Source organism: Biomphalaria glabrata, chromosome 14, assembly GCF_947242115.1.
Source record: "Biomphalaria glabrata chromosome 14, xgBioGlab47.1, whole genome shotgun sequence".
In the NCBI taxonomy this organism is placed as follows: domain Eukaryota; kingdom Metazoa; phylum Mollusca; class Gastropoda; family Planorbidae; genus Biomphalaria; species Biomphalaria glabrata.
In genome coordinates this window covers 37,098,749-37,125,412 of record NC_074724.1, presented here as the reverse complement: position 1 = coordinate 37,125,412, position 26,664 = coordinate 37,098,749, and the positions used below count along the sequence as shown (strand labels likewise).

General features: G+C 33.7%; 1 protein-coding gene and 1 long non-coding RNA gene across 13 annotated transcripts in view; one reads left to right on the top strand and one right to left on the bottom strand.

Moving 5' to 3' along the window:
• Window positions 1-977: 977 nt before the first annotated feature.
• LOC129922793 (uncharacterized) overlaps window positions 978-26,664 on the bottom strand; it is a 45,715-nt gene continuing 20,028 nt past the window's right edge. For 10 of the 12 annotated variants that reach the window (XR_008774655.1, XR_008774658.1, XR_008774651.1 and 7 more), the window contains 7 exons: window positions 25,987-26,049; window positions 25,769-25,835; window positions 25,436-25,539; window positions 25,206-25,329; window positions 24,635-24,705; window positions 24,313-24,435; window positions 18,678-19,185 (listed from right to left, as the gene is read on the bottom strand). Coding sequence is in view for 1 of the 12 variants with exons in the window: in XM_056010114.1 (XP_055866089.1) it covers window positions 3,059-3,100 (42 nt within the window). In the remaining 11 variants the exon portion in view is untranslated. Of the gene's footprint in view, window positions 1,785-2,260; window positions 2,350-2,693; window positions 2,784-2,961; window positions 3,101-18,677; window positions 19,186-24,312; window positions 24,436-24,634; window positions 24,706-25,205; window positions 25,330-25,435; window positions 25,540-25,768; window positions 25,836-25,986; window positions 26,050-26,664 lie in introns of those variants that run through there. The other 2 variants (XM_056010114.1, XM_056010115.1) reach the window with 2 other exon arrangements.
• On the top strand, window positions 10,230-18,627 carry LOC129922801 (uncharacterized). Its single transcript, XR_008774697.1, has 2 exons — window positions 10,230-10,357; window positions 17,458-18,627. It is a non-coding gene; the product is annotated as an uncharacterized LOC129922801 (long non-coding RNA).

Genomic DNA, 26,664 nt, shown 5'->3' with positions numbered 1-26,664 from the left:
CACTTTGCATGTATCTTTGATATTTAAATAATAGATGGCCAATAAATGTGTTGAGTTTGTAATCAATGTGTGCCAAATACAATGTACAAATGAGTCAATAGTAATAAGTGTTGCGTCAAAATGTACCAACAAAATAATCAGAGTACAAGAAATGTGTCAATACAAAATAAGTACAAGAGCTCAAAAAATAAGGCTCTAATTCAAGTGATAGTATATATGTACACAATATTATTACTTCAAATATATCTTTGTAACATGTTATATGTGCAGTGAAAAAATGAAAAAAAAAAAAATTAATGAGAGAATAAAGAGATAAATTAAAGTATAGGTGACGAACACAAAAACAATATAGATAACAATACAGTCTGCTTTAAAAGAAATCAATAAATAGAAGACTTTGACAAGAGAATCATAGATATGTAAATACAAGACTTACACAAACAAACAATATGAATACAAAGAGAAATCACACTACGATTGTACAAACAAAACTATATACCACTAAACAAAAAATTTCAAAATGATCTAGAAGTCCCTACCAAACAAGGCTGGTCTACTCGGACCTTATTAGGACTAGGAGAACAACAAGAAAATCCCTAAAGATCCCTATCAGATGAAGTGAAATGGAACGGAACAAATAAATTGTGCCGATTCAGTCTCAAAACATAAGACAGACCCACGCCGGCCGCCCTTTAAGATAACAAATATAAAAAAAGAGAAAATCAATTTAATATGGTTCCAAGAGTTATCAATCACTAACTCTATATATAATCAACTTCAATTACTGCTATACCACAGCAAAATCAATGTACTTTATTAATCATATGAATATATTCAATCCTTAATTATAACTTAGACTTTCTTTTGTAGACTGATGTAGATTAATCCTCTCTTGTAGCTTGTCAAATACAAATACAGCTTGAGTAGTTCAATAATAATCCATGGGTAAGGTAACTAAGTAATCCGATTGAGAATACACATCAATGTGAGCATCAAAGTAGTAGTAAAATAATCCAGTCATATGCCATAAGATGGCTCAAATGCTCAAGTAATGTCAAAAAATATTTCCTCTTGACCTTTACAATTAACACAAGTCCAACAGGTAATCCAAATAATCCAATAAGATAATCCAAAATGTAAGTGTAGTAATGCAGGCATGTGTTATTTCTTCGGCGTACAACGATGACTAGGAGAGCGCCAATAGGTACAAGTTAGTCCAACTTCAACGTCAAAGATCAATAATCCAAAAGTACTTGAACATTCGTATAAATAATCCAACAGTACTTAAGTGGAGAACTTCAGCTTAGATAATCCAAATATGTAAAGTCTCTGAAAAATTAGAATGACCATAAGTGAACAGAGGTCTAAATGGAGGACCTTCTGTATAGCAATGTAAGGTGAAACCTCGACAGTGCAAGAGCGTGTCAAAAGTTGGTGACGAGCGCTCAAGTGGAAACGATGTATCATCTGTCTTCAGGCGACGCCTTGAATTTTACACCCACACAAATGTATCAGCTGTCTTCGAGCGAAGCCTTGAGTTTTTCACCCACACAAATGTATCAGCTGTCTTCGAGCGACGCCTTCAGTTTTTCATCCACACAAATGTATCAGCCGTCTTCGGTTTCTGCCGATGGTGATGTCTCAAGATGTCGACAATAGTGGAGAAATAGGCATTGACCAGGTTTAAAATATACATATAAGATCCTTTTTTGTCCAGTAGATATAATGGTCAGTTTGTAGACTTCATCAAGCCCTAACTTGAGAACTGCTTGATCAGACACAAACTGTGAAAGATGGAATGTGATAATATGAATATATATATATATGAATACAATATTAAAGTGCTGACTTATTTATTACAAAAGCATCTCCAGATTTTCTTTTGCTAAGTCTTTCTTTTAACCAACTGGTGTGGCACAGCAGTAGGCTCTTTTTTTTTTCATTGCAAGTCTATGGTTATTTTTTAAAAATCTTTTTGTCTACCAACACTCTTTAAACTATTTCCCAGGTGGATTCCCTTCTTTAAATTTCTGTGTTAACATTTCAGCAAAGGTACAAGATATGAATACATTGCTTAAGTCCTGAGAATGTTCTGCATTAGACACTTTAGGCCTACTCCGCTACTCTATCACCTAAATAAATTAAGTTATGCTTCTTTTCCTTGGTCTTTGTTTCACTGCCAAGTTTGATACTTAATACAAAAAGAGTCAAAGGAATTCATCAGATTAATTTAATATTTAAAAATAGAAAATTGACTCACCATTAGCTGTCCCAATGAATGAACCATGATGTCAGGTTGACCATTAACCCTATCTTACTGTACCAGACATTCATGCTTGTTAGTTTAGCCTAAAGATAACAATGGTAGTGATATTTTAACATTCTACTAAATTTATATAACTGGTAATAAAATATTGTTAAAACAAAAGAAAGTCCATAGAAAAGAGATACAAATAAAACATAAAACAGTCTAATTTAAAACTAAATAAAATGATTAATTAACACATTCTTTTTAAGACTGGATGGCTGCCTGGTTGTGCAGTAGGCACACTGGATTATCTTTCACAATGGTGCCAGGTTCATACTCTGCCAGCTGACATCAAACTTTTGAACTCATTGCAATAGCAGTCTTTAACTTTTTCTTTATTGTTATAAATTATTTTAAGCAGAAGAATCTAATGAAATATACTTACAAAACTTCCTTTAAGATTTCAAGTTAAAAGTTGTGGGTGAACATTATCCCAGGGTATACCAGGACCTATACAGATAGAGTGGTCATGAGTCTGAAATACAAATAAAGTGATTGTGTCTGAAAAACTTTTTTCTTGTAGGTATGTCTGACAGATATGTCATAAAGAGTCTTACAGTCTAGTAATGTAACATGCTGACAAATTTTTTCATTAGAATCTTATGGGGAGGAGAGGGAGGTAAGAAGAGTGCTTTTAAGAAATTATTACTCACTATGGTTTCAATTACAATGGTCAGGTCAGTTCATCAGGGCTGATCAATCCAACATAAGATCCACTATTTGGTAATTTACCTACGCCACTGTCATGCTTTAAATATTTCCAGCCAATAGAAGTAAATTGAGTTGTATGTGCTGAGAATGGAAAACAAAATAATGTTTGTAAAATGTTTCACATATTTTAGTTGTTCCTTCAAAGTTGAAGATAATTTACTTCCTAGTCCTAACTTCCAGCAGGATGACAGCAGGCAGGGTATTAACCCAGGACCATCGAGAAGTCCAAACAATATACCACACGACCAGGCAGCCAGCCTGTATGTATTATAAGTGTGATTCAATATGTTATAAATCTATATTTTATATATGTTATAAGTGTGATTCAATTTGTTTAAAACTACAAAATTCATTTTTTTTAGGTTTACTGTTTTTGACAGTCAAAATAGTGGTTTACATTTTTTTCCCACCATTTAAGAATTCCGATTACAATACAAAATTTAAAAAAATAGAAAAAAAAAAACACATACACATATACAAAAGATTTGTAAAAAGCCTTGGCAGTCACATCAAACATTTTTTCAAAACCAACAACATGCATATCCTTGATACAAAACACACACACTGGTCATTTTAGCCATAAGAGATGTACCTGTTACCAGATGTACCAGTTAGGTTGATTGGCTGTATTGTTAAAGATTAAAAGCAAACCATTATCCATACAGATCTAGTTTCACTAGAGAAAAGATTTTTTTTCTTGGTATCCAAATTCTTATGTATAAGATTTCTATAATGTGTCTTCTTTCTACTATAACATGCTCAGTACACTTTTATTGTATAAATACGGTAAGGGTTATATAATTTTTCTCTAAATGAAAGATTTACCTGCTTTCCATATGAAGGGAGGGAGGGGGGGGGGGGGCAAACATTATAGTTTCGGTTCTAATGCAGTCATAAGACCATATCTAGTATGACAGTCGACAGTAGAAACTTGCAATTAGATTCCATTATAGTTTCGGTTCTAATGCAGTCATAAGACCATATCTAGTATGACAGTCGACAGTAGAAACTTGCAATTAGATTCCAAGCAATAGTTCTACAAGTATATAGTGAATTTAAGATGTAGCACATAAATTATAATTTCCAAAATCTAAACATAATTTTTCTATTGCACAAAGTTATCCAGCTAGAGCTAAATTTTAAAGTAAGAGGCAATTCACAGTTGGAAACATATGAAAATATAAAGTAAAAATATTAATGTCCATCATGCATCAGGTTTAATTACAAAATGAGGATACTGAACACTTCAAGAACTTTAAATATTTCCTTTTCCACAACCAAGGTAACCAATCGAGCCTAGTAGGAAGCGTGGTCAAGAGGCCAACTACGCTTGAACTTGGCTTAGCTTGGCTGCCTATGAAGGGGGCAAGAGGTTCGACACACAACTCGAGTTGAGTTGTGTTTACTGAGTGCTTTAAGGCAGTTAGAAAACCTACTCCCACTGGTCCACAAATGAGATTGGACCATAGTGCTCTGAGCATGCTATAAGCATGAAAGTAGCACTATATGAAAGCCATAATTTATTTATATAGTAAATATTTAGGGTTAGAAACATGCTTACAATTCAAGTAGATTTCCTTATTGAATGACACTACAAAATGTAATCATGTATAATCTGGATATTCTTCTTTGTTTTTATTATTCATTAACTTCAACAGACCTACTTTTTTTTCAGTGTCAGAGCAGAAGCACCAACAAATGTTTCATTTTTTTAATCTTTTTTAAAAAAAAGACTCACAACATAGCAAGTAAACTGCTTTACTATCGAAGTTAGTGGAATTAATTTAGGTGAATAGATAGTTCCAAACAGGATGCATGCCATAGTTTTACTTCTTCTAGACTTAATCATTATTTCAACTTATCAGACAATAGTTACCCAGATAACGATCCTGGCTGCCAGGTCGTGCACTTTGCGCGCTGGTCTGTCGATCGGATTTATCGATGGTCTCTAGTTCAAACCCTGCCTGCTCCCATCCCCCGTCACCCTGCGGGAGGTTTGGACTAGGAAGAAGGGACATCCGAAACATGTAAAACAATTTACAAACATTCCAAAGATAAATACATATTAAATTAGTTATAACTTATGAAGACATATAGCTATTGACATAGTTTTGATTTAAATTTGAGGATAAAATGTAAAAACAAAAAAACCTTCATTAAAATTATAACAAATAGATAGTTGTATATTCTATAGCCCCATTTTCTAAAAGATCAATAGCAAATATTCTTTTTTTATGCTTTGTTTAAGCCTGCTTAGCATACTTTATAAAAGTGCATAATTTGACTATAGTAAGTATTGCTTATAATATTAGCTTTTTCTAGCATCAAAGTAAATCAGAAATATTATTTTAAAATCAATTGTTGATTTAACATAATCATCAATTTAGTGGCTCAGAAAAGAAAAAATGTCTGAAAAAATGATTATAATATTTAGAATAGTTGCGGATTAAAATGTAATAAGAATGCCTTTTAAAACTTCAATCTATAGGGCTTGCTAATAAAAATACCAAAGAGTGGAGATCTATCACAATGTGAGAAATGGCGAGGCATCACTTTGCTGTCAGTACCAAGCAAGATTTTTAGCAGAATCCTACTAAACAGAATAAAGGGAGCATGTGATGAACACCTAAGGGAAGAACAGGCCGGATTCAGAAAAGGGAGATCTTGTGCTGACCAAATAGCTACACTCAGGATAATTGTAGAACAATGTGTCGAATGGCAATCTCCTCTCTATGCAACTTTTGTTGACTTTGAAAAAGCTTTTGATAGTGTCGACAGAGAATCTATTTGGACTGTAATGAGACATTATGGGATCCCCAATAAAATATTAACCATAATCAAGAACCTTTATGATGGTTTCACCTGCCAAGTAACCCACTGTGGCAAGCTGTCAGAGGAATTTCCAGTCACGACAGGAGTCAAACAGGGATGTCTTCTTTCACCACTCCTGTTCCTTCTAGTACTGGATTGGGTCACAAAAGAAGCCTACTCTAACGCAGGGAAAGGAATCCAATGGACTCTCACACAAAAGCTGGAAGATCTGGAATTCGCTGATGACATAGCCCTATTATCACACAGACTACAGGATATGCAAGAAAAGGTCACAGCTTTAAGCGAAGTAGGAAAAAGAGTAGGCCTCAAAATAAACCACCAAAAAACTAAAGTACTTAAAGTAGACAATAAACAAAGTGGAGACATAGTATTGAATTCTCAGACAATAGACCAAGTAGAAAATTTTATATACCTTGGGAGTGTAGTCAGTATATCAGGTGGAACAGATGAAGACATTAAACGCCGTATAAATCTAGCATGTCAGACATTTACACAGCTAAAACCAACCTGGAAATCTCCTTACATCTCAAACAAGACTAAACTAAGAATCTTTAACTCTAATGTCAAGGCTGTCCTACTGTATGGTTCTGAAACATGGAGAACAACTGAAGCCACAACAAAAAAAATACAGACCTTCATCAACAGATGCCTGAGAAATATCCTAAAAATACACTGGTATGACAAAGTAGAAAACACCAAACTGTGGGAGATGAGTGGACAGAAAAATATAGAAGTGCAGATCTTAGAGAGGAAGTGGAGATGGATTGGTCACACCCTTAGAAAAGATACCAGCAACAGAGCTAGGCAGGCCTTAGAGTGGAACCCCCAGGGAACAAGACGCAGAGGAAGACCAAAAAGAACATGGCGACGCAGTGTACTTGAAGAAGCAGAGAAGACCGGGAAGAGCTGGGACACCATCAAAAAGCTAGCAAGAGACCGTGGAGAGTGGCGTGTTTTTGTCGAGGCCCTATGTTCCATAAGGAACTCAAAGGAGTGATGATGATGAATCTATAGGGCAGATGATGTAAATGTCATCTGTTTCAGTGGCCTACAGTTATAAAGGTATCATGATATGGCCAGCACAATGATAAACCTTCTTTACTTCCCCAACTAATGTCATTAGAATTGCATGGACTTGAGGCACTCTAAGATCCTGAAATTCAAAAACAATCTTCACCAAGATTTGAACCTGAAAACTCTAGCTTAAAAGCAGTTGCACTTAACCACTTAGCAAGTCCTTCCCCCCCCCCCCCCCATTAAAAAATCAAATGTTCCATTATGAATCAGCACAGCATCATTTGCAGAGAGAATTGCTGCCAATCTTTTGACTATACAGGATATAGCTAGCTTAAGTACAATAGAGATAACTTTATTCAAGAATTTTTAACTTTGGCTGAATGTGCATTGTGACAAGCTAATTCAGGAACTGGCTTATACTGTAACATTTATTTAAATATTTTAGACTAAAATTACAACTATTATACACTAAAATAAAATGTTATTTCATTCACTATGTCATTATGTTATGGAGTGTTTACCCTGGCCCAGCATCCTCCTCCTTTTGCAGCATTACATGTACTGTAATCTTCAGGGGCCCAAAGACTTTTTCCAGTGATGTAAGCCTCCAGAGAATCATATGTCCTTGGATAATGGAAGCTGTGAACAGAATCACTTTTGCATAACACTTTCCAAAATGTACTAACTATTTAAATATATTAATATATGCCTTTATTCTAAAAACAACCTCATAATAATATACTTATTCTTTTAAAAGTTTCATAGAATTTATTACATGCTAGATATCCTTATATGTTCACCTAGATGTCTACAAGTTAGCAGAGCTGTTTGTTACAAAGTTGATTAGGTCTTTCCAAACTCAGCCACTTTCAAAACTTAATAAATAGTGAACAATACACAAGTTACACCTAAAATACAAATGCCAACAATAGAGCTATTCAGGCTTCAGATGGGAACCCACAGACACAAGGCACAGAGGAAGACCAAAAAGAACAGGACAAACACAATCTTCATATCTTCTAGATTACAGGCATTACTTCAAAATAGAATATAATTATGTCCTATGCATTTCATGATCAATCTAGTCATGCATGTTAATAAGTTACTTCAACTCTACTAAGTCATTGGTTTTCCTGGCCGATTGAGGCATCCCATTCCCCTCTCTAATGGCATTAGGGAAAATTGAAAATAATTATGTGGTGTTGTCTTTTTATCTGTTTCTATCTCATCATCACTAGTTTTGGGGAGTAAAAAACGTAACCAACATACCCAATAACATAAACAGATTTAGCTCATTTTTTTTTATCTTTTAAGATGTCATGAGCAATATCCCATCCTCCATCATGTGCTATAATTAAAATATTTTTAAAAGCCATTTAAATCCCAAGCCCAGGTGAAAAAGGAGGAGGGTTTGGCGTGGGGCTAGCGACCCCCACCCTGTAAAACCACTATTGCTACAGAAACGGCAAACTCGACACACCAGGTGGGAGGAGGCTTCAGACATTGCCAGATCTTTATGGAGACAGCTTGCCGCCCAATGCGCCGAACGGCGCGGGAGGACCTAAGTCTAAAGTAAGTTTAAATTTAATGCATTTCTCAAAGTCTGCAAATAGAGAGATAAACAAAGATGTCTGGTAAATGTTGTATGCAGGCCTTCTAACAGAACTAATAATTTCAAAAACAAAAATGATTAGGAAAATATGACCCTAAATATACAATCTGTTGAATTTCAATAATCAATTTATTTATGAACCATCTGGTTTATTATATATTCAAAAAATATTTTGATATGTTTAAAAGCTATAGAAGATTGTCCTTATGATCACTTGAGAAAAAATGTCAATATACATTAAAAGTTAGAATACTTTTTATATCATTTCTACAATGATTCACTATAGAATAAGTGATGCCTTGTGATGACAAGAAACTAATCTTTAACTCTTGGACAACTATCAGATACATCCAATATGATCTGGTAAAAACAAAGATCTTCACTTTTTCCAAAAATATACAAGTATTATTATACAGTATGTCTTATAAAGATAGTATAGTATAAAATGTAGACAATTACCTTTATAATAAGTCCCAAGATAAGTTAGGAATGCAGTATTTTCCGTGGCTGTGCAGCCCCAGCTGAGACCTACATATTTATATAATCAACACTATAGCCTCTCTCATTCCATATCTGATGAAGATAAATTAAAATTAGTTGTTAGATTTATACAAAGTCCCTGTGGGGCTGAGGGGCATACACCAGTTGGCTACCTTTCAAGGGGCTGGATTTAGAATTCCAGTAAGCACCACACATTTTCATAAATTTTCAATTTAGATTTGGCTTGAGCTATGTTGCAGAAAGGGTTAAGTAAGGGTTGGAAACAGCATGGAAATCTTCTCCCAAATACTGCTTCTCCCCACATGTTCCCCAAAGAGCTTAAACTGAGCACTGAGCAAGCTTTATGTTATGATAAACCAAAGAAAAATAATAAATAAATAAACATCTAAATTTCATTCAACAGAAAAGTAAAATCTAGACAGTCAACTGTTAATTAAGGCTAGTAGAAACTAGAACAAATATATTCGTTTTGTAGAGTTCATTTTCAAGAATGTTTTTTTTTTTATGTTGCTATCTTGACTAAGGCTAACTCATTTGACACAGAGGGCATTTCAAACCCAAGCAAAGGGGCATAGCACTTGTAATACATATTAACATAAACTTTTTCATATAGAGTTAAATATAAATATCTTTATATTATGAACTAAACTGTGTATGTAATAGAGACCAACAAAAAAACAAAAAGTCTAGAGAAAACCAATACATAAGACCATAGAAAGTGTAGGGGCAGCTACGGAAACTTACCCCAAAGTAGTCTATTGTTAAATTATGCCTTCTCTTAGCTTCAGTAATCCATCCCTTCTTTGTCTACTCAATCAATCATATACACTCTGGACTATCGTTTAGTGGTCTCCATGATCCTAGGTTAGACCCCTGCCTGCTGCCACCCCACATCTTCTTGTGGGACGTTCAAGCTAGAATGTAGTTGTTTTCAACTCTGAAGGAACATCTGAAACATGTAAAACATTTTTACAATAATCAGAATGGGTCACCACAATTTAGATCCTGCACACATAATAATTCCAGACTCATCATAGATAATCAGTAAGTCAAAGTTAATAAGTAAATACTGTTTGCATCAGTTTAATTTAACTGAAAAAAAAAACATTATTACATTATAATAAATATGTCATAGAAAAAAGCAGTTTTAAAATCATAATCAAGAAATTACTATTTTTCTCAAATTTATCTTAATTATAAATAGTCTAAGATTTCATTCCCCTGAATCTCTGGATAGTTGACAAAGTAGTTTTGAAGTTGCCTAGGAAAAAATTTTTTTTTAGGAATTAGTTTCAAAAAGATCAAACTCATGCCTGTAATAAACCTTCCTCAGTTACCAGTACTATAAAAAAAAATCCTGTGTTTGGTACCATGGGGTCAGTTTAGGCTTTATTAGTCTCATTGTAATTTTTTCATTCATGTTTTGAATTCTCTTAATTAAATAACATTAAATCTCTAAAATCAGTGGCCTGACTTTTAAACTTATCTGTTTGTTTCTAGTGTAACAGTGTAAGCTTACTTTATCAACTCTATGCAGTCTCATTTATTCTATTTTACATGTTTTTTTTTATTTATTTGCTTAGTTGTTGCTTTTTTTTTTAAAGCATCAAATTTACATAAAGAAAAAAATAATATCTTTTTGATGTATTTTTTTTTTCTGCCTTTTTATTATGTTTTTCTTTTAATAGGCCTACATAGTAACATAGATCTCTATGGTAGATTCTTATAACTGAACACCGACTTTCGGGAACTAGGTCAATTTTATATTTTATTTTTTTATTTGGTGAAGGTTTAACTTACAAAAAAACTGAAAGCAGATTCTTATTCTGCAACTAAAGGACTATAAAAATAGCTGTGTTTCTTTGTATTACCACCCATAGTCAAGATTTTATTTTAAAATAAATTAGGTCACTTCATGCTCCTATTTAGAACGCAGTTTTTGGGCTTTCTCCTTAGTTGAACAGTGAGCATCGGTGTTGAACACCACTAATTAGATGTAATTGCTAATAAATTATATTGGTGTTACTTTAAAATTATTTAGATTGTAGTAAAAGAAGTAGATTCAATTTTGAAATATGTATTTATAGTCTTATTTCCTCATATGCTCTCTCTCTCTTTATATATATATATCGTATATAGTTTATTTATTTAAATACCTATATAATCTTTGTGTAGAAACAGACAGAAATATACATGATATTTTCTACTAGGCTACTTGTATTTTCTCTCTGTCTTTCTTTTAACTCCCATCCAAGGACCCTCTTCTTGTTTTCATAATTTGGATGTTCGTTTTGTGAAACCTTAACATCCCCTCCCTCCCATAGATGCTTATAATTCTTTTCATGACTCTCTCCCCCTTCCCTCCACTGCCTGTTGGATAGTTTGTGACACTACTCGCTGAGTGTATACCCCTCCTCACCGCCAGATTATCTTGCGTGATCACATGCAGTGGGCATGGTCTCTGGCTTCAAATTAGCAGCCAGCACTTTTTCTTTCATTCATAAATTATATATTCTAGATATCTCTATCTAGGTCATGTTTATTCATTGAAAAAATCATAGATTAATTCCAATAATATTTCTTAATACGATTTTGCTGTGTTCAAAAAGGAGAATGAGCTGAATTCATTATTATTTGTTTGGACACCCCCTTTATTAATTTTATTTAACAGCTAACGGTATAAATGTGATTGGAATGTCTTTCTAAAGATGTTTGGAAGCTTATTTTGATATGCCCATCAGCCTACAATCAAACAGGCTCATGATATAGCCTTCATCCCTTATATGGGTATGAATTGCCGGGGGAGGTTAAAACAACAGCTTAGCATACATGGTTACCGAGAATCTAAATAACTGCCATCTGCTTTGGAAAAACAGAACAAAATTACCGGAACTTATCTAAAATTGGACATGCACAGTCCCGAAACGTCGTTTTTTAGCTCCAAACATAAAAACAAATGAATTACAAACAAAAAAAAGCGACCCGAGGAGAATTCGATGGGGTGTTCAAACTATAAGACTAAGAGCCTCCTCTCTATAACTATAAAGTATAATAGATCTATATTTTGAACTTTCAAATTACAGCAGTTTTTTGTTTAGAAACCATAATGATATTATCATAATTATGCACATTACCAAATTAGTTAATTTAATTAGGTTTGGACAAAGATGTACATTAGATTTATACAGATCTAGAGTCTAGTAATCTTTAATTCATAACATGTTATTGTTATGATGACTGGTAATCTGATTATAATTATGACATGTCACATGGTCACATGGTGTAAAAGTAAAATAAAATGATAAGATTCAACTTGGCAGAATTTAAGTCATTGCATGACTAGATGCATGACGCGTAGGACATAATCATCTTCTTTTCTTCGAAGTAACGTCTGTATTTCATAAGGGCCTTTATAAGATAAGAAGATTCAACAATCTAATTCTAATATATCTAGATATCTGTCTAGTCGTCTAGATCTACTTACGGTAAAATCCGCGGCGTCCTTGTCCTATCTATCTTTTGTTGGCAGTGGCCAGGGAATGGTTGAGTGTGGTGACTTTATTATAGGTTAATCTTATCTTTTAAATTACAGACACGTCTTCAAGAAGACATTCTAATTACGTCTACGTCAAATGCGTTTAATTTGTCAATCTAGTCATGCATGTTAATAAGTGGCTTAAACTCTAAGTTGGTTTTCCTGGCTGATCCAGGCAACCCATTCCAGACTCTAATGGCACTAGGGAAGAACTTGTACTTGTAATCAAGGGCGGATTGGATGTCAAAATCGGTCCAGGCATTTCTAAACAGTACATTTCGTAAATTGTATATCATTTGATGGGTTTCCAATTATATGCCTATCTGTTCTCAAAATCATTGGGTTTTTTTAATGACGTATCGGTAAATATATGCATGCTCTATAATACTCTACATCTTTAAAAGAAATATAGGACTTATGTTGCTTTTGAATCGTCCTAAAGAATGAAGCCTACTAATAGCACTGTCTACGTATGTAGGTATATTAGCCTACATTATTTTTGAACATGTGTGAGATTAAATGAGTATTACACTGTAGTCTGTAAAAGATGTATTTAACTTGACGCTCATATAGCCCCTTATATAAGAGAATATTATAAAACCTTTAAAAATTTTATGCGTGCCATAGTGGCATCCATGAGACCATTTACGCCAGGCATGTCAAACTCATTAAGTATGGGCCACATAAAAAACTTACTATGACCTGAGGGGCCGCAGCCAAAAATCAGTTGCAAAACAGCCTACTAGTTTTATGTAAATTATAAACAATAGAGAGGAAGTGGAGATGGATTGGTCAGACCCTTAGAAAAGATACCAGCAACAGCGCTAGGAAGGCCTTAGAGTGGAACCAACAGGGAACAAGACGCAGAGGAAGACCAAAAAGAACATGGCGCATCAGTGTACTTGAAGAAGTAGAGAAGACCGGGAAGAGTTGGGAAACCATCAAAAAACTAGCAAGAGACCGTGGAGAGTGGCGTGTTTTTGTCGAGGCCCTATGTTCCATGAGGAACTCAAAATAGTGATGATGATAAACAATACAATAGAATACATTATTTAATAGCATACCTGTCCCATTGTTAGCTAAATTTGTAGTAGCCTACCTACTATTTGGTAATTATAAATTACTATGATTACGCGTTATTTTCTTTGTCCTGATGCTTAACATTCTTTCTGGGATACAAGTTTATAAATGTCTGATTGAAGCTTGTTTGCCACTGACACTTTCATCACTGATGACACATTTTGATCAGATAATCTCGAACGGGAAGGTGTTTTTGTAGCTTTCATTAAGGAAAAGAACTGCTCACAGAGATCAGTGCTTCCAAACATAGCAAGAATTCGGGCTGTAAATTTCCGCAATTTAACTTTCTTTACAGGTAAATAACTGTAAAAATGTTGGCACAGCCACTTCTATCTACTTCGCTTTCAACAAAGATCCAGACTGCTTTTCCATCAGCTCTAGTTGCACATTATAGCAGCATTTTCAGAAGCAAATAAAAATGGAGATACTAACAACGAAAATTCTTGCTCGTATGAAACGAAGTCAAGAAAACGGTCATTGAAAAGCATCTACTAATGATTCCAGGTGTAGGACATATTTACCTAATGTTGTAGCCGTATTTAATCTTTTTAGTTCCTGGCACGTTGAGACGAAAACAAGATTTTCTATTCATATTTGATTTATCCATAGTCGTAATTTTGTTTGAAAGCACTTGACATGATCACACGCAGTAGTGACAATTTTGTCTTTACTTTGAAGTTTCAAATTCAAGTCTTGCAGGTGACCATTGAGATCAACTATAAATGCAAAAATCCTGAATCCATTCGTAAGTTTGGAAATGTTCAACATGTTCATAAACAATACATTTTCTTCACGCAGTGCAAAAAATCTCAGCTTTAACGACACATTCCTTCATAAACTGACATTCACTAATGATTTGCTATGGCTTGCAATTAAGTTTGACAAAATGTAGCTTGCTTTCACTGCAGACTCATTCTCGTTGTTCAGCTTAACAAATACTTGTTTCAATTCAAGTAACTTGTTATCTCTTATTTCCCAGCGTAATAGTCTAATATTATTTTGATAATTTTTGAGCTGGCCAAGCGGGCCGCATGCAAAGTGTTGCCGAACGCCGTGTTTGATATGCATGCTTTAGGCCCCTTTGAGTACCGGCCCACCGGGCATTTCCCCAAATGTCCATATAGCCAGTCCGCCCCTGCTTGTAATAATATAACATTATTATTGTTACAAAGGAGGCTGTTACATTTATATGTGTATTTGTGTATGCTGTGTGTTTGTTTTCTTGTAGTCTCCCTTATTCTACTGTTCAGTGTTTTCACGTTCGAACAGATCGAGACAGCTGGAGGTCACTTACAAAGGCCGCGGCATACACATTTGAGACCAAAAGAAATCTGCTGCCGAGGACAGACGCAGACGGCGAAAAGAAAATCTAATTCGACCACCTGAGGACAATGGTTATTCTTGCGCTGTGTGTGGCAGGGTATGTAGGTCACAGCTAGGGGTGCGCATCCATGGGGAATACTGCATTCCTCACTAATCTTCGAGGACAAGCCTTATTAGTGTGTTGACGTGTTTTTCTCAAGTTTGTTTGGCCTATAATTGTGTATTACAGTCTCCTGTTAGTGTGTTGTTTTTTTCAATCTTCTTGTTTTCATGTCAATAAAATTGAGTTGCATCTTAAATATTAGTGTTGAACTTAAATATTAGACTTAATTGATAGCCTAATATATTAGAGGCAGTACAGTATTTTAGATAAATAGCTAACTAATTACTAGCCGCAACAGAGTCGATAGGATACCTCTAAATGTCGCCTACTGGCATCTGGTTGGAGGCGGCTTCAGAACGAGACAGGTGGAGGTCACTTACAAAGGCCTCGGGATACACATTTGAGACCATAAGAAAATTTGCTGCCGAGGACTGTTGTAGTCAGCGAAATGAAAATTTAAATAGACCAGCGGCGGACAATGTTTACGCCTGCGCTAGATGTGGCAAAACATGTAGGTCGCAGCTGAGGAGGCGTGGCTACGGGAAATACTGCATTCCTCATTAACCTTCAGGATAGAAGACTCAAAAGTAAAGTAGCAATTATACATAAAACACTTTTTATCCATAATTTTCAAATACAAAATTTAATAAAATACTCAAAAAGAAACAAAGATAAAGGCACATTCTTCGTTCCGTATGCTAGGACAAATGAGTACAAATGCTCCTTCTTTCCTAGTGCTATTAGTGCTTGGAATGGGTTGCCTGAGCTAGCCAGGAAAAACCAGTACGTTTCTTAGAAGAATTTTAGGTCATTGTTTAATATGCATGACGCGTAGGACGTAATCATCTTCTTTTTTGAAGTATCGACTGTATAATATAATATAATATAATATATTTTGTCTCAATTGTGTATCTCGCAGCCTTTGTAACAAGTCTGGAAGTCTCGTTCTGAAGTCGCTTCTGCCAGGTGTTTTCTATGTCAATTAAAGCTTGCTGGCTCTACGCTGATCTTAAAATGGTTTCTTGGGATTGGAGAGGGGGGGGGTGAACATATGTTAGGCCGACCTTTCTGCTCACCCAAAATAAAAGGATTGCCTTAAGCGTATGGCCGATTGACTGCAGAGGAAGACACAAGGGGATCATTAAAAACGCTATGAAATTACACTCAAGATTTCTATCCAAGAATGTGGAACTAATATCGGACTGGGAAAACGTAGCTTAAAATCGATTTCTTGTAGTCGGAATTGTCTTGCTGTGAAAGAAGGACAACAGCTGCAACAAGAAACGTAGAATAGAGCTAATTTAATAAGGTATATGCTTCCGTAGGCCATGACTAATTTAATGATCCAGATAAATCGTCTTTTGCATCCATATTAGTGAAGGCTACATTCAAAATGAGAATATACTTAAACTTTGCGAACACATTGAGATTTTATGTGTGTGTGAACTAAGAGGGATTCGTGCTCAGTACCAGTACATGACGATGATGTTTTATAGACATCTTTGATCACGAATGAGAAGCATTTTGTTAACCGGTACATGATGATGTTTTGTAGACATCTTTGATCATGAATGAGAAGCATTTTGTTAACCACAATAGATGAACAATGGTAATGCTGTGCTGCAAGTGGCAAAATATATAGGTCATAGCTGGTGCTTCGAAGCAACAGGAAATACTGTATTCCTCATCAATCTTCGGACTGGAAGACAAGCCTTATTACTATAGATCCTTAGTTTGATTCTTTCCCTTTAACAGGATGTTCTTCATTACGGAGAACTCATGATCCAACTCTACTAATAACATAATGAAACAGATTTGTTGTTTTCTTCTCCGAAATGTTAACATGGACATTAAGCTGAATGTACTTTTGAGTGTATTTTAAGTTTGGCTTAGTCAAATTGTAATTAAAAATATTATTGTATTTATTGTTCTTTTAATGGCTGTAAACTGTTTTAAGTTCATTACATCTTTCAATTTGTAGTCACTCACCATTGCCAAAAGGCATTACCATTCTCAATCTAGTCCATGCATTGGCTCATATAAAGGCTAAAAGCTATAGTGTGATATTCAGTTTTTTTCAAAAAATAAAAATATTGTGTTGAATAAAAAGTTGCATTTTACAAATTTATGTGCAGAAATAAAAAAAAAAAACATTTAGGAAAGAGTACCAAATCAGTTCTAGTAAAGAAATGGATTGCAAAAAGTGATCACTTATTCCAAGGAAGAGGTAATGAAAAACTGGGTAAAATTTTAAATTATCTTTAAATAGGAGAATCACAGAAGAGCGAGTCCATGTTTTGACTTTCATATATAGATTTATGGATTTCAAATATTTACACTTTTCTTTAGAGTAAACTATTCTGGTATTCGACATATGTCCAAGCTTGTGCAAGTTGTGTGCCAGACTAAAGAAATGTTTGCTTTACATGTTTCAGATGTACCTTCAGGATAACATAATTCCACGTACAAACCTCCTGCAAGATGACGGGGATGTCATTGGGCAGACTGCCAGGGTATGAACTCTGGACCATTGAGAATTCTGATCGACAGTCCAGAAAATGGATATTCAGTTTGACAACAATTGACAACCTCAGCACAACTACTGTAACAATAACATTATAGATGCAAATACGAACAACATTCACACACAAAACACAGACACACTCACAACCAGCGCTTTATGAATTAGACTTCTATGAACTTCTCGATGATGATAGATGATCTTGTAACACTCTGACCGACAGTGAGATGAAGGAGTTTTAAAATCTTTCTGTTTTAGTTCTAATGGAAAGGAGACAACCACTTCATTCAGATCTTATGTAACAGTGGTTTAATGGGTGAAGGTTATCTTTAAGAATAGTGAGTGTTTTGGAAAGGCATGTTTCATGGAAAAGCTCTTCTTGAGATGGTAGCAAACCGCTACATTACAACCAGGCAGCTATCCAATGTTTATGATGAAAGTTAATATAATTAAAATTGAGGCTTCCATAGAGTGGTTTCAAGAAAAAAAATATAAATGTTTTCTGGAACTTAAAAAAAAAAAAAGAGTAAAGACAGGCTTACAGATGATCATGGTTTATAAGTGCGGAAACAAACAATTTAATTTAAGAATCTATATTTATGAACAAACTAAAACACAACAGATATGTAAGCATAAATAAATAAAAATGTTAGTTTAAAAACATCAACAGTGTAACAATTTCTTTTTATTTTTTTTACATTTGTAAAATAATATAGAAAATACAATAGACTTACATATAATAACCCACATACTGGACCAAACACAGTGGGGTTTCCTACATTTTGTGACTTTACCATCACAAAAGAGATACAAGACACTGATGGCAATCAAATCATTAAATAGAAACAATCTGATATAAACTTTTCACATGTAAATTATGAGTGAGTCAGGTGTGAATGTACTTTATTATTATACATGTCTATTGTATTTTAAAAAAAGTTTTTCATCCCTGCAGAAGTAAATCTTAATATTGTATAATAATAAGGCAAATTATAAGTAATTGTTTGCTAGACTATTAGTTATTAGACTCTCATTGTGGTTTAAAAAAAAAAAAAAAAAAAAAAAAAAAAAAAAAAAAAGATAATTTACAATTGTGTTCTGAAGGAAAAAATTCAATAATGTTATGAAGTTATGGAGAAATAGATAACATTTTGAAGGAAATGATTTGAAATTTTGGACACTGTCCAACATACATCTTTTTTTTTTCTGGAAAGTTACTTCAGATATGGGTTTAAACATGTGCAGTTTTTCCTCAATGGTGAAGCAGTAATAGATTTAGAAAACACATCATCAGTATCAGATACAGATAAGCAGAAACATGATGCCATTAAAAAATTACACATTTTTATGAACTCAAATGTATAATCATTTTACAAAACAATTTACATTGTATGTTTTATAAATATTTCATCTAATAAATTTAAATGAGTTTAAAAATGTCCTCTAAGATTATGCAGACATCTTGTTTTCACATAAGAAAGACTGCAATCTAAATGGAAACAAACTGTTACCAAAAAATGAAAATCACTGATTACAATATACTGGTATACATGTTTATAAATAGATATCACATCCACCTTGATCCACTCTGGCAGCTACAAAAACTCCACTAGTAAAATTTATTTCCACAAAAATATAAGACCTGTAAAATAAAAGAATGTTTATTGTATTAATATCAAAAATAAAGTTAAGTAACTAAATATATTTTTAAAATCATTTTCTAGTGTGTGAAATGGACAGCTTACATGGCTAATCATGAAATCAGAAAGACTAATTTAACACACTGCAATGACTTAGTAAGGAAATTTAAGTTGTTTTAGTGAGTAACTTTTTATGTTAGAGATCTTTTAAATACAGAATGCTTAACTGTATATATTATATATCATCTGTTCCTTGACTTTTGTCATGGGGTTCACCTAACCAAATCCCTAAACTTAACCCAGTCATCATGCAGATAGAATATTATTTGATGTATATGCCTATAAACTAGGGGTGCACCGGATAGTTGCTCCGGCTCTGGCTTCTGCTGAATATTCTGCACTTTTTCACTATCCGGCTCCGGTTGGATATCACTACAGGATAGTAAAAGCTACACCTGTATTTCTATGAATATTGTTATGCGCCTCCGTGCTAAGTGTTTTCCAGATACGCCAAACGGAGGTAACACTTAAATATCGAAACAACACAGGCAAAAGGCAAACAATATAAAGGTAGTCGATGCTGATAAACGATGTCCAACAAGAAGTTTAAACTAAATCTCCATGTTAATAAAAATAAACCAATACTCATAAAGTGGACATGATTCAATAATGTCAGTTCTGAAATACATTAACTTTTTTGTTTCAAATAAAAAAATCTGTTTTTAAAACTAAAAACTATGAATATGCACCAAATATTTTTTTAGTACAAAGACAAGGCGTGTTAATCTAAATAGAAATAAGACTTTACATTATAAATTCGCATTACATACATAGCAACGATGTCATGCACATTTTAAAAGCTTGTCTTGACTTTTGAGTGGTCTAGTAAACATGTAATATTCCTTAACTACGCCACGCTGATAATCTGTCTAGATGTGCGGGTATATCTCCAGAGGTAGAGATGAGCAACCCCCACCTCTTTTTGTTTGTATAGTCCATAACATTGAGTTCACAGATAGGCAGCTTACCACATCAAGCCAGATGTCAACGTGTTGACACTTTCCAGAGGTCACATCTTATGAGGGAACTGAGTTTGTTTACTTGGAGAAGAATTTTTATTAGGGGCGGGACTACAAGCCAAATCTTTATAAGGTTAATCTGGTATGAGTTTGTTTATTATGAGATAGGTTGTCAATCAAGGGTCTGGACCACATGCCACACCTTTTATACTTTTGGCCGGGACAATAAGTTTGTTTACTTTAAGTCTCAATTAGGAGGCTGGACTACAAGCCAAACAGACACTGACCAGGGGTATCTTTTAAGGGAGGGCTCAAGAGACTCAACATGCTCAACTTCTTATTTGTTTAATCCATGACAATGTATTGATAGACATTGACCATTCTTAAGCCAGAATGGATTAACGCAGATTGTTGAGAAATATTGACACTGTCTAGAGGTAACTAGATGATGAGACTAAGTTTGTTTACTTGGAGAGAAATGTCATTTAGGGCGCTGAACAAACGTTCGTTGCACAATAAAATAAAACAAATATGTTTTTGTTTTTTTTGGTTTTCCTAATTCTCTTAGATCTATATAACAGTAGATCTAAACATAGATATCAATAAAAGGCCTACAGACTACAATTAAATCTATGTTTTGCAACATTTAAGGCTCTGGCTATGAGTAGGTATAATAGATGTTCCTGCTGTTAATAAAATATCGTTTGCCGCAAATGGATTAATAAATATATGACCTACAACGCTTCAGATTCCAACTATTAACTAACAGCTATCAGTATTATGCCCTTGAATCCAGAAGCAGTCTTTGGACTTAAAATTACAAGTTGTTGGTCAGAAATTCTTGAACACATACATCTAACCACCATACAAGCCAGATGAGAGATTTACATTAGTAACTAGTTAAATATTTACTAACATATTTTACATTGACCCTCCAACACACAGCCTTTATAGTTGGTGGCCTTGTACATACATACAGACACGCTCATGCTACACAGATTAATTTTTGTTTATACTGTTAATCTTTTATAAATCAATCAGTAACAGAGTTTAAAACAATAAGGTATATAAAAGGAGAAAAAAACAAACAAATATAGGTATGTTATTAACAGTTTCGTAAAATGCTCAGCAATACAAGCTATTTACAAGACACTTAGGTATTCGGCTCCGGCCGGATATAAAAAAGTACTATCCAGTGCACCCCTACTATAAACAAATTTTATATTGTTTAATGCTACATATCCAATATTTGACTAATATGCCTATAAACCTCATTGAAAAAATAATCATTTATACATACAGAATATTATGAGTAGGACTAAAATCTAGGCTATATCAAGTTGAATTTCACAATTATTATTTAAATTATACAAAATGGATCTTTTAAATATTTTGACATGAATCCAAATAAAACAATTTTCAAAATAGGATTTTCAGAAGGCCTTGGTTCCTTTGTTGGAAAATAAAGATAGTTGGTATTTGTGATAAACACATGACACGCAGATTAATAAGTGGTTAAAAAATCTTGACATTTATCTTGACATATAAATTAATCATCATTTGATAGAAATTTTTTTCCCGGGCATGATACCCTGCCTCATAGTGGTGCCCGGGTGGAAACGATCGTAGGAGGAAATGAGGTTAAAGGGTAGCAAAACAAGACTCCCGTGGGGGTGCCTAAGGGGGTGCGAGAGCATCCTCTTGCATTGCGCAGAGTTGTAAAAAAGCTCCCACAACCTTGTCACAATCCAGGCGCTGTTCCTCAAGGGGCTGTTACATAAATGGCGTGTCCCGCATGGTTAGCCTGGTATAGAAAAGGAAAATGGGGGGGGGGGGGGGGTCTTAGTGTACGCGGCCTCTTGCCGTGAGTCTGACCCACCCGCCAGACAGAACAGTGTACACTGTTCTCATTCAGGCCAGTGAGAGAGAGCTCTTGTTCACTTTTGCTGGCCTAGAGTTCCAAATAGCCGAAGGCTCAACTCTAACTGACAGTTTCAAGAAGAAGAATAAAATTTTTTTTCTGATAGTTAGTGGCTATTACATTCAAGTTTTTATTTAGCACGCACAAACACATGCCTCCATTTTTGAACTTGAATTTTTTGTCTCACTAACTCTACCAATAGTTTAACATTAACTTCAATCAGTGATGGGAACAGACTTTGAAAACATTTTAGGAAATTTTGTCCACCAGCGTTTTTTTAACTGGCCTGTTGCAGCGACTTTAAAAAGATGTCGCTAAATTTTTTAAAATAATGTAGAATTAATTATATTTATTATATTCTTTAAATAATGTATGTATAATGTAGGACTAAACCTAGATTTTCTAGACACTAGTAATTCCTAGTAAAGATTTATCTACTATAAATCACTCATTAGATGATATTTTCTTGATCAAGAATCTAGATTAGAACTCTAGATAAATCTAGACTTGTAGTTGGACTTTTATTAGTCTCATTAGATCTAGATCTATCTATATCTAGATCTACTTAAATCTAATCAGACATTATATATCACTGTGCAAGAGTTAATTAAAAAGCTAGAAACTTTTAGTTTAACTAAAACAAATTAATTAAGGCCAAAGTTTAACTAGAAAAAAATAGTTTAGTTATAATCATATTTTTTTTTTTAGTTACAAACTAAAATGTTTAATTAAAATTTGTAGAATTTTCAACATGTAGTAGCAGTTGAAAAGCACATCCCAGTTTTCTGGTCTTGTGATATCAACAACATTTGATTATCAAAGAGTGATGCAGTTAACAACTATTTTGTCAGTCTGCATTTGAAGAGGGTAAAGTAGAAGTTACCCGTGAGTCAATATCTGCACTTGAAACTAGCAGTAGTATTAAATGTTGCTAAACATTTGTTTACCAAAAGCTTTTATTGCAATATTATGAATAGAGTTGTTCCGAGTTTTTTCTAAAATCATGTTCTGGTGTTTAATTTCTGTTTATAGTGGGAATCTGATTAGCAAGTTAGGTCAATATTTAGTAGTTTTAGTCAATTCATTTTCTGCAAACAATAATTTATTAACTGCAGGAACATCAAGTACAACCTTTTTATAGCTTAAACCTTTGATGAAGCAGAGACATATAATAGATTCTAGTCTTAAGACTTATTATTGAGATCTATGTCTAAATTGACAAATTATAGATCTAAAAGCATTAGCATAATGAACTCTAGAAAAAAACAACACCCTAATCCATACCCTCCCTGACCAAAAAGTAAATAGACTGTAGGCCTAGTGTACTGTACATGTGTAGTCAATGATACTACAAGACCAGCCTGTTTTTTTTTTTTCATTGCACGTTATGCAATTGTGTTTGCTTGATGTTGAGTGGTCAAACAAGAAAATAACACACTGGCCCATGTTTAGTCAAGAATGTTCGTAGATCTATCTTTACACTGAAATTTGTACACACCCTTCCTGCCCAAAAAGTAAACAGACAGTGATTTTAACAACCTGATCAGATAGACATAGACACATGTAGGCCTAGTGTACTGCAGTGGGCGGCCCATAGTGACAAGACCACCCCGTGTTTTTTTCTATGCACACTTTTAACGGTTATGCAATAGTGTTTTTGAGTGGTCAGACAAGAAAATAACACTCCAAAATTTTGTTTCTATATCTTTCGTTACTAGATCTAAATCTGAAATTCTAAATCTGTTATTTAATGAGATTTTAAACTTTACCGGTATAATAATAAGTTAATATAATTTTTTTTTGTAAAAGTACCAGGTAAAGGTTTTAATTCAAGGCAAATATACAAGCACACATATTTATTTAGACATCTTTTTTTTTAAATTTTATTGTGCTTTAACGTTTATGTAAGAAAGATCTTCCTCAATACTGATTTTAATATGCTCTACAATGTTAAAAGAATTAGTTCAAGCCGCAGGCATAGAGTCGAATGATTATAGATAGGTCTAGATCCCCCCCCCCCCCCCAAAGTTATGAAAAGGTTTGTATGGTATGATTAATCTTCTTTAGTTTAGTTTAACTACATTTTGAAATTCATGATAAACTTTTAGTTTAACTACTTTTTGTTAGTTGAAACTTAGTTTTAGTTTAACTTTTTAAATTTAGTTTAGTTCCCATCACTAAGTACTGACCTTTCAAATTAAAGCTTTTGAAGTGTAAGTATGATTGGAGCCCAAGTCCTTAACCTTTAACATTTCTTCTTTTCTTTTACTTGAGTGTTCTTCAGAATAATGTCTGGAGTAGATGCCAAGTTCCTAAACAAGAAATAACCCAAAATTTTATTGCATGCCTTAATCCAGAAATACTGTTGTACAGTAGAGAGAATTACAGCTTTAAAGTAACTGACTTTTGTTGATAAAACTCAAAAACTAACCTTTTCTTAAAAAAAAAAAATCAAACAAACTAGTTGATTTGTCCCAACGAAATGACTTCAAAAAAAGAAAAATGACTTACTACAAACAAACAAACTAAAGCTCCAGTTTTGTTCCATCTCTGTATCCTACTGTTTATGACTCCATCATCACCTAAATAAGAACAAATTTGTGTTAGAGATCAAGTCAAATTAATTTTGGATATATGGACTTAGTAACAACTTAATTTTTATTTTTCAAATAATTCTTAAAAAAAAACAACATATGTACATGGTAATATAGTTGTTCATTAGTGATTTAAACTGTATTCATAACACATTTTCAAATTAGTGCAAGCTGTTCCATGCACCCATGGCATTTGTTTTGTGCAGTCTGTTATTTAAGATCTCAAAAACTAAGACCACAATTAAAGAACTCATTCAAGATTCTATACTCTGTGTTTGACATGCTCTGTCAATGACCACATTCCCCGCCCAGCCCTGCCCCCACTCCAATATACAGTAAACATATGTAAAACACATTTCCTCACAGATTAAAACATTATTATTATTATGGTAAGAATAGTTTAATCATGAGAAGGAAAAAATTAATCTCTTTCTGTTTGCAACACTAATTCCTAATATCTACAGTACAAACATTACTGCTTATTGTACCTGGTTTGAAGTGACTGATGAGCTTCTTCCTAAATAAAATGAAAAGACTGTTGAAGGAACTTGAAATCAGCTCCTTTCAAGATGTCTGCTGCCTCATTCATCATCTTCAGCAGGAAAAACATAACTATGAATAATAACAAAATATTATTTTATGAGCTTTTACCACATACAGAAATAAAAAAAAAGATGATTAATAGATAAATAACTCCCTATTCCAACTGTGTACTTACATCTTTGGACTGCGTCTGGGAAATAGCAGCACTTAAAAAACTGGATTAAATGTGACCATTTATCAGCAGCAATAGAACTATTGACCTTGATTTGTTCTCCTAATCTAAAATCAACAAAGACAAAACAAAAGATTAGAAAATGACTTCATTGAAAGTGCATACTAATCAATAGACAGTATTTCAATGAAAGTGTGTGAATCTTTAATAATAAGAGATTTTAGAGCTACTTCACAAAGGATTTAGGTTTGTGGATAGAAAATAAATATCATTTTGTAGCTTGACCTACTTTACAACTAGTTTTAATTTCACTAACATGTAAACATAAACACTTACTTATCAATCTGTTGGAAGCAGGAAGGAATGACCAACACAATAGCAGGGACTTCACTTTCTATTACATCTAAAATTTTGATATGAAACACACAGAAGATGAGATAGTATTAACAGTTTAGGCCAAGATTTCACTTAGGCTGTTATATTTATAAGAAGACTATATTGATACTTAATCGCTAATGAATTAGATTTATACTGAAAAAAATTACAAAAATAACCTTCCATCTTTCAGCATCAGAATTTTCCAAAATCTTGACAAAGTTTCCTTTTGCTAATGACACCTGAATGTATAAGAAACAAAAATCTTTACTATTAATCCCAACAAATACAACCACATTAAGAAGACTTAGCTACAACTAATCATTAATTAAACCTGCTCTGGTACCATGGGATCTAAGTGACATCAAACCTTTTTGGAACATTTTTTTTTATATTACAATTAAAATATTTCATTCCACACAATTCCTTATGAGGCTTTCCAAATTTAAATATTGTCTGGTTATTTATTATTTAGGTCTTTGGATGAACTTTATTTCAAGCATTTTAAAACTGTGACTATGATATGATGTTGGTACACATGGACCAGGGACAAGTCCTAACACAAGATATATGGATAAGCTCCCAACTATTTCATGAACAAACAGGAACAATACAATTATTGCACCTAACTTTGTCTGATAATTTAAAATCAAGGAAACTCAATTTGGAAAGATGAACAAGAACAAGATCTTTGATAACAACAATTGTATGTTTAAATGAGAATAATATTTTTATTTTTGTTTCAAAAACAGACTGACTTTTAATTGGGAATGAAGAAATAAGGACAACCTGCACCCATTAAACCCCTGTTACATAAGATCTGAACGAAGTGGTCATCTCCTTTCCATTAGGACTAA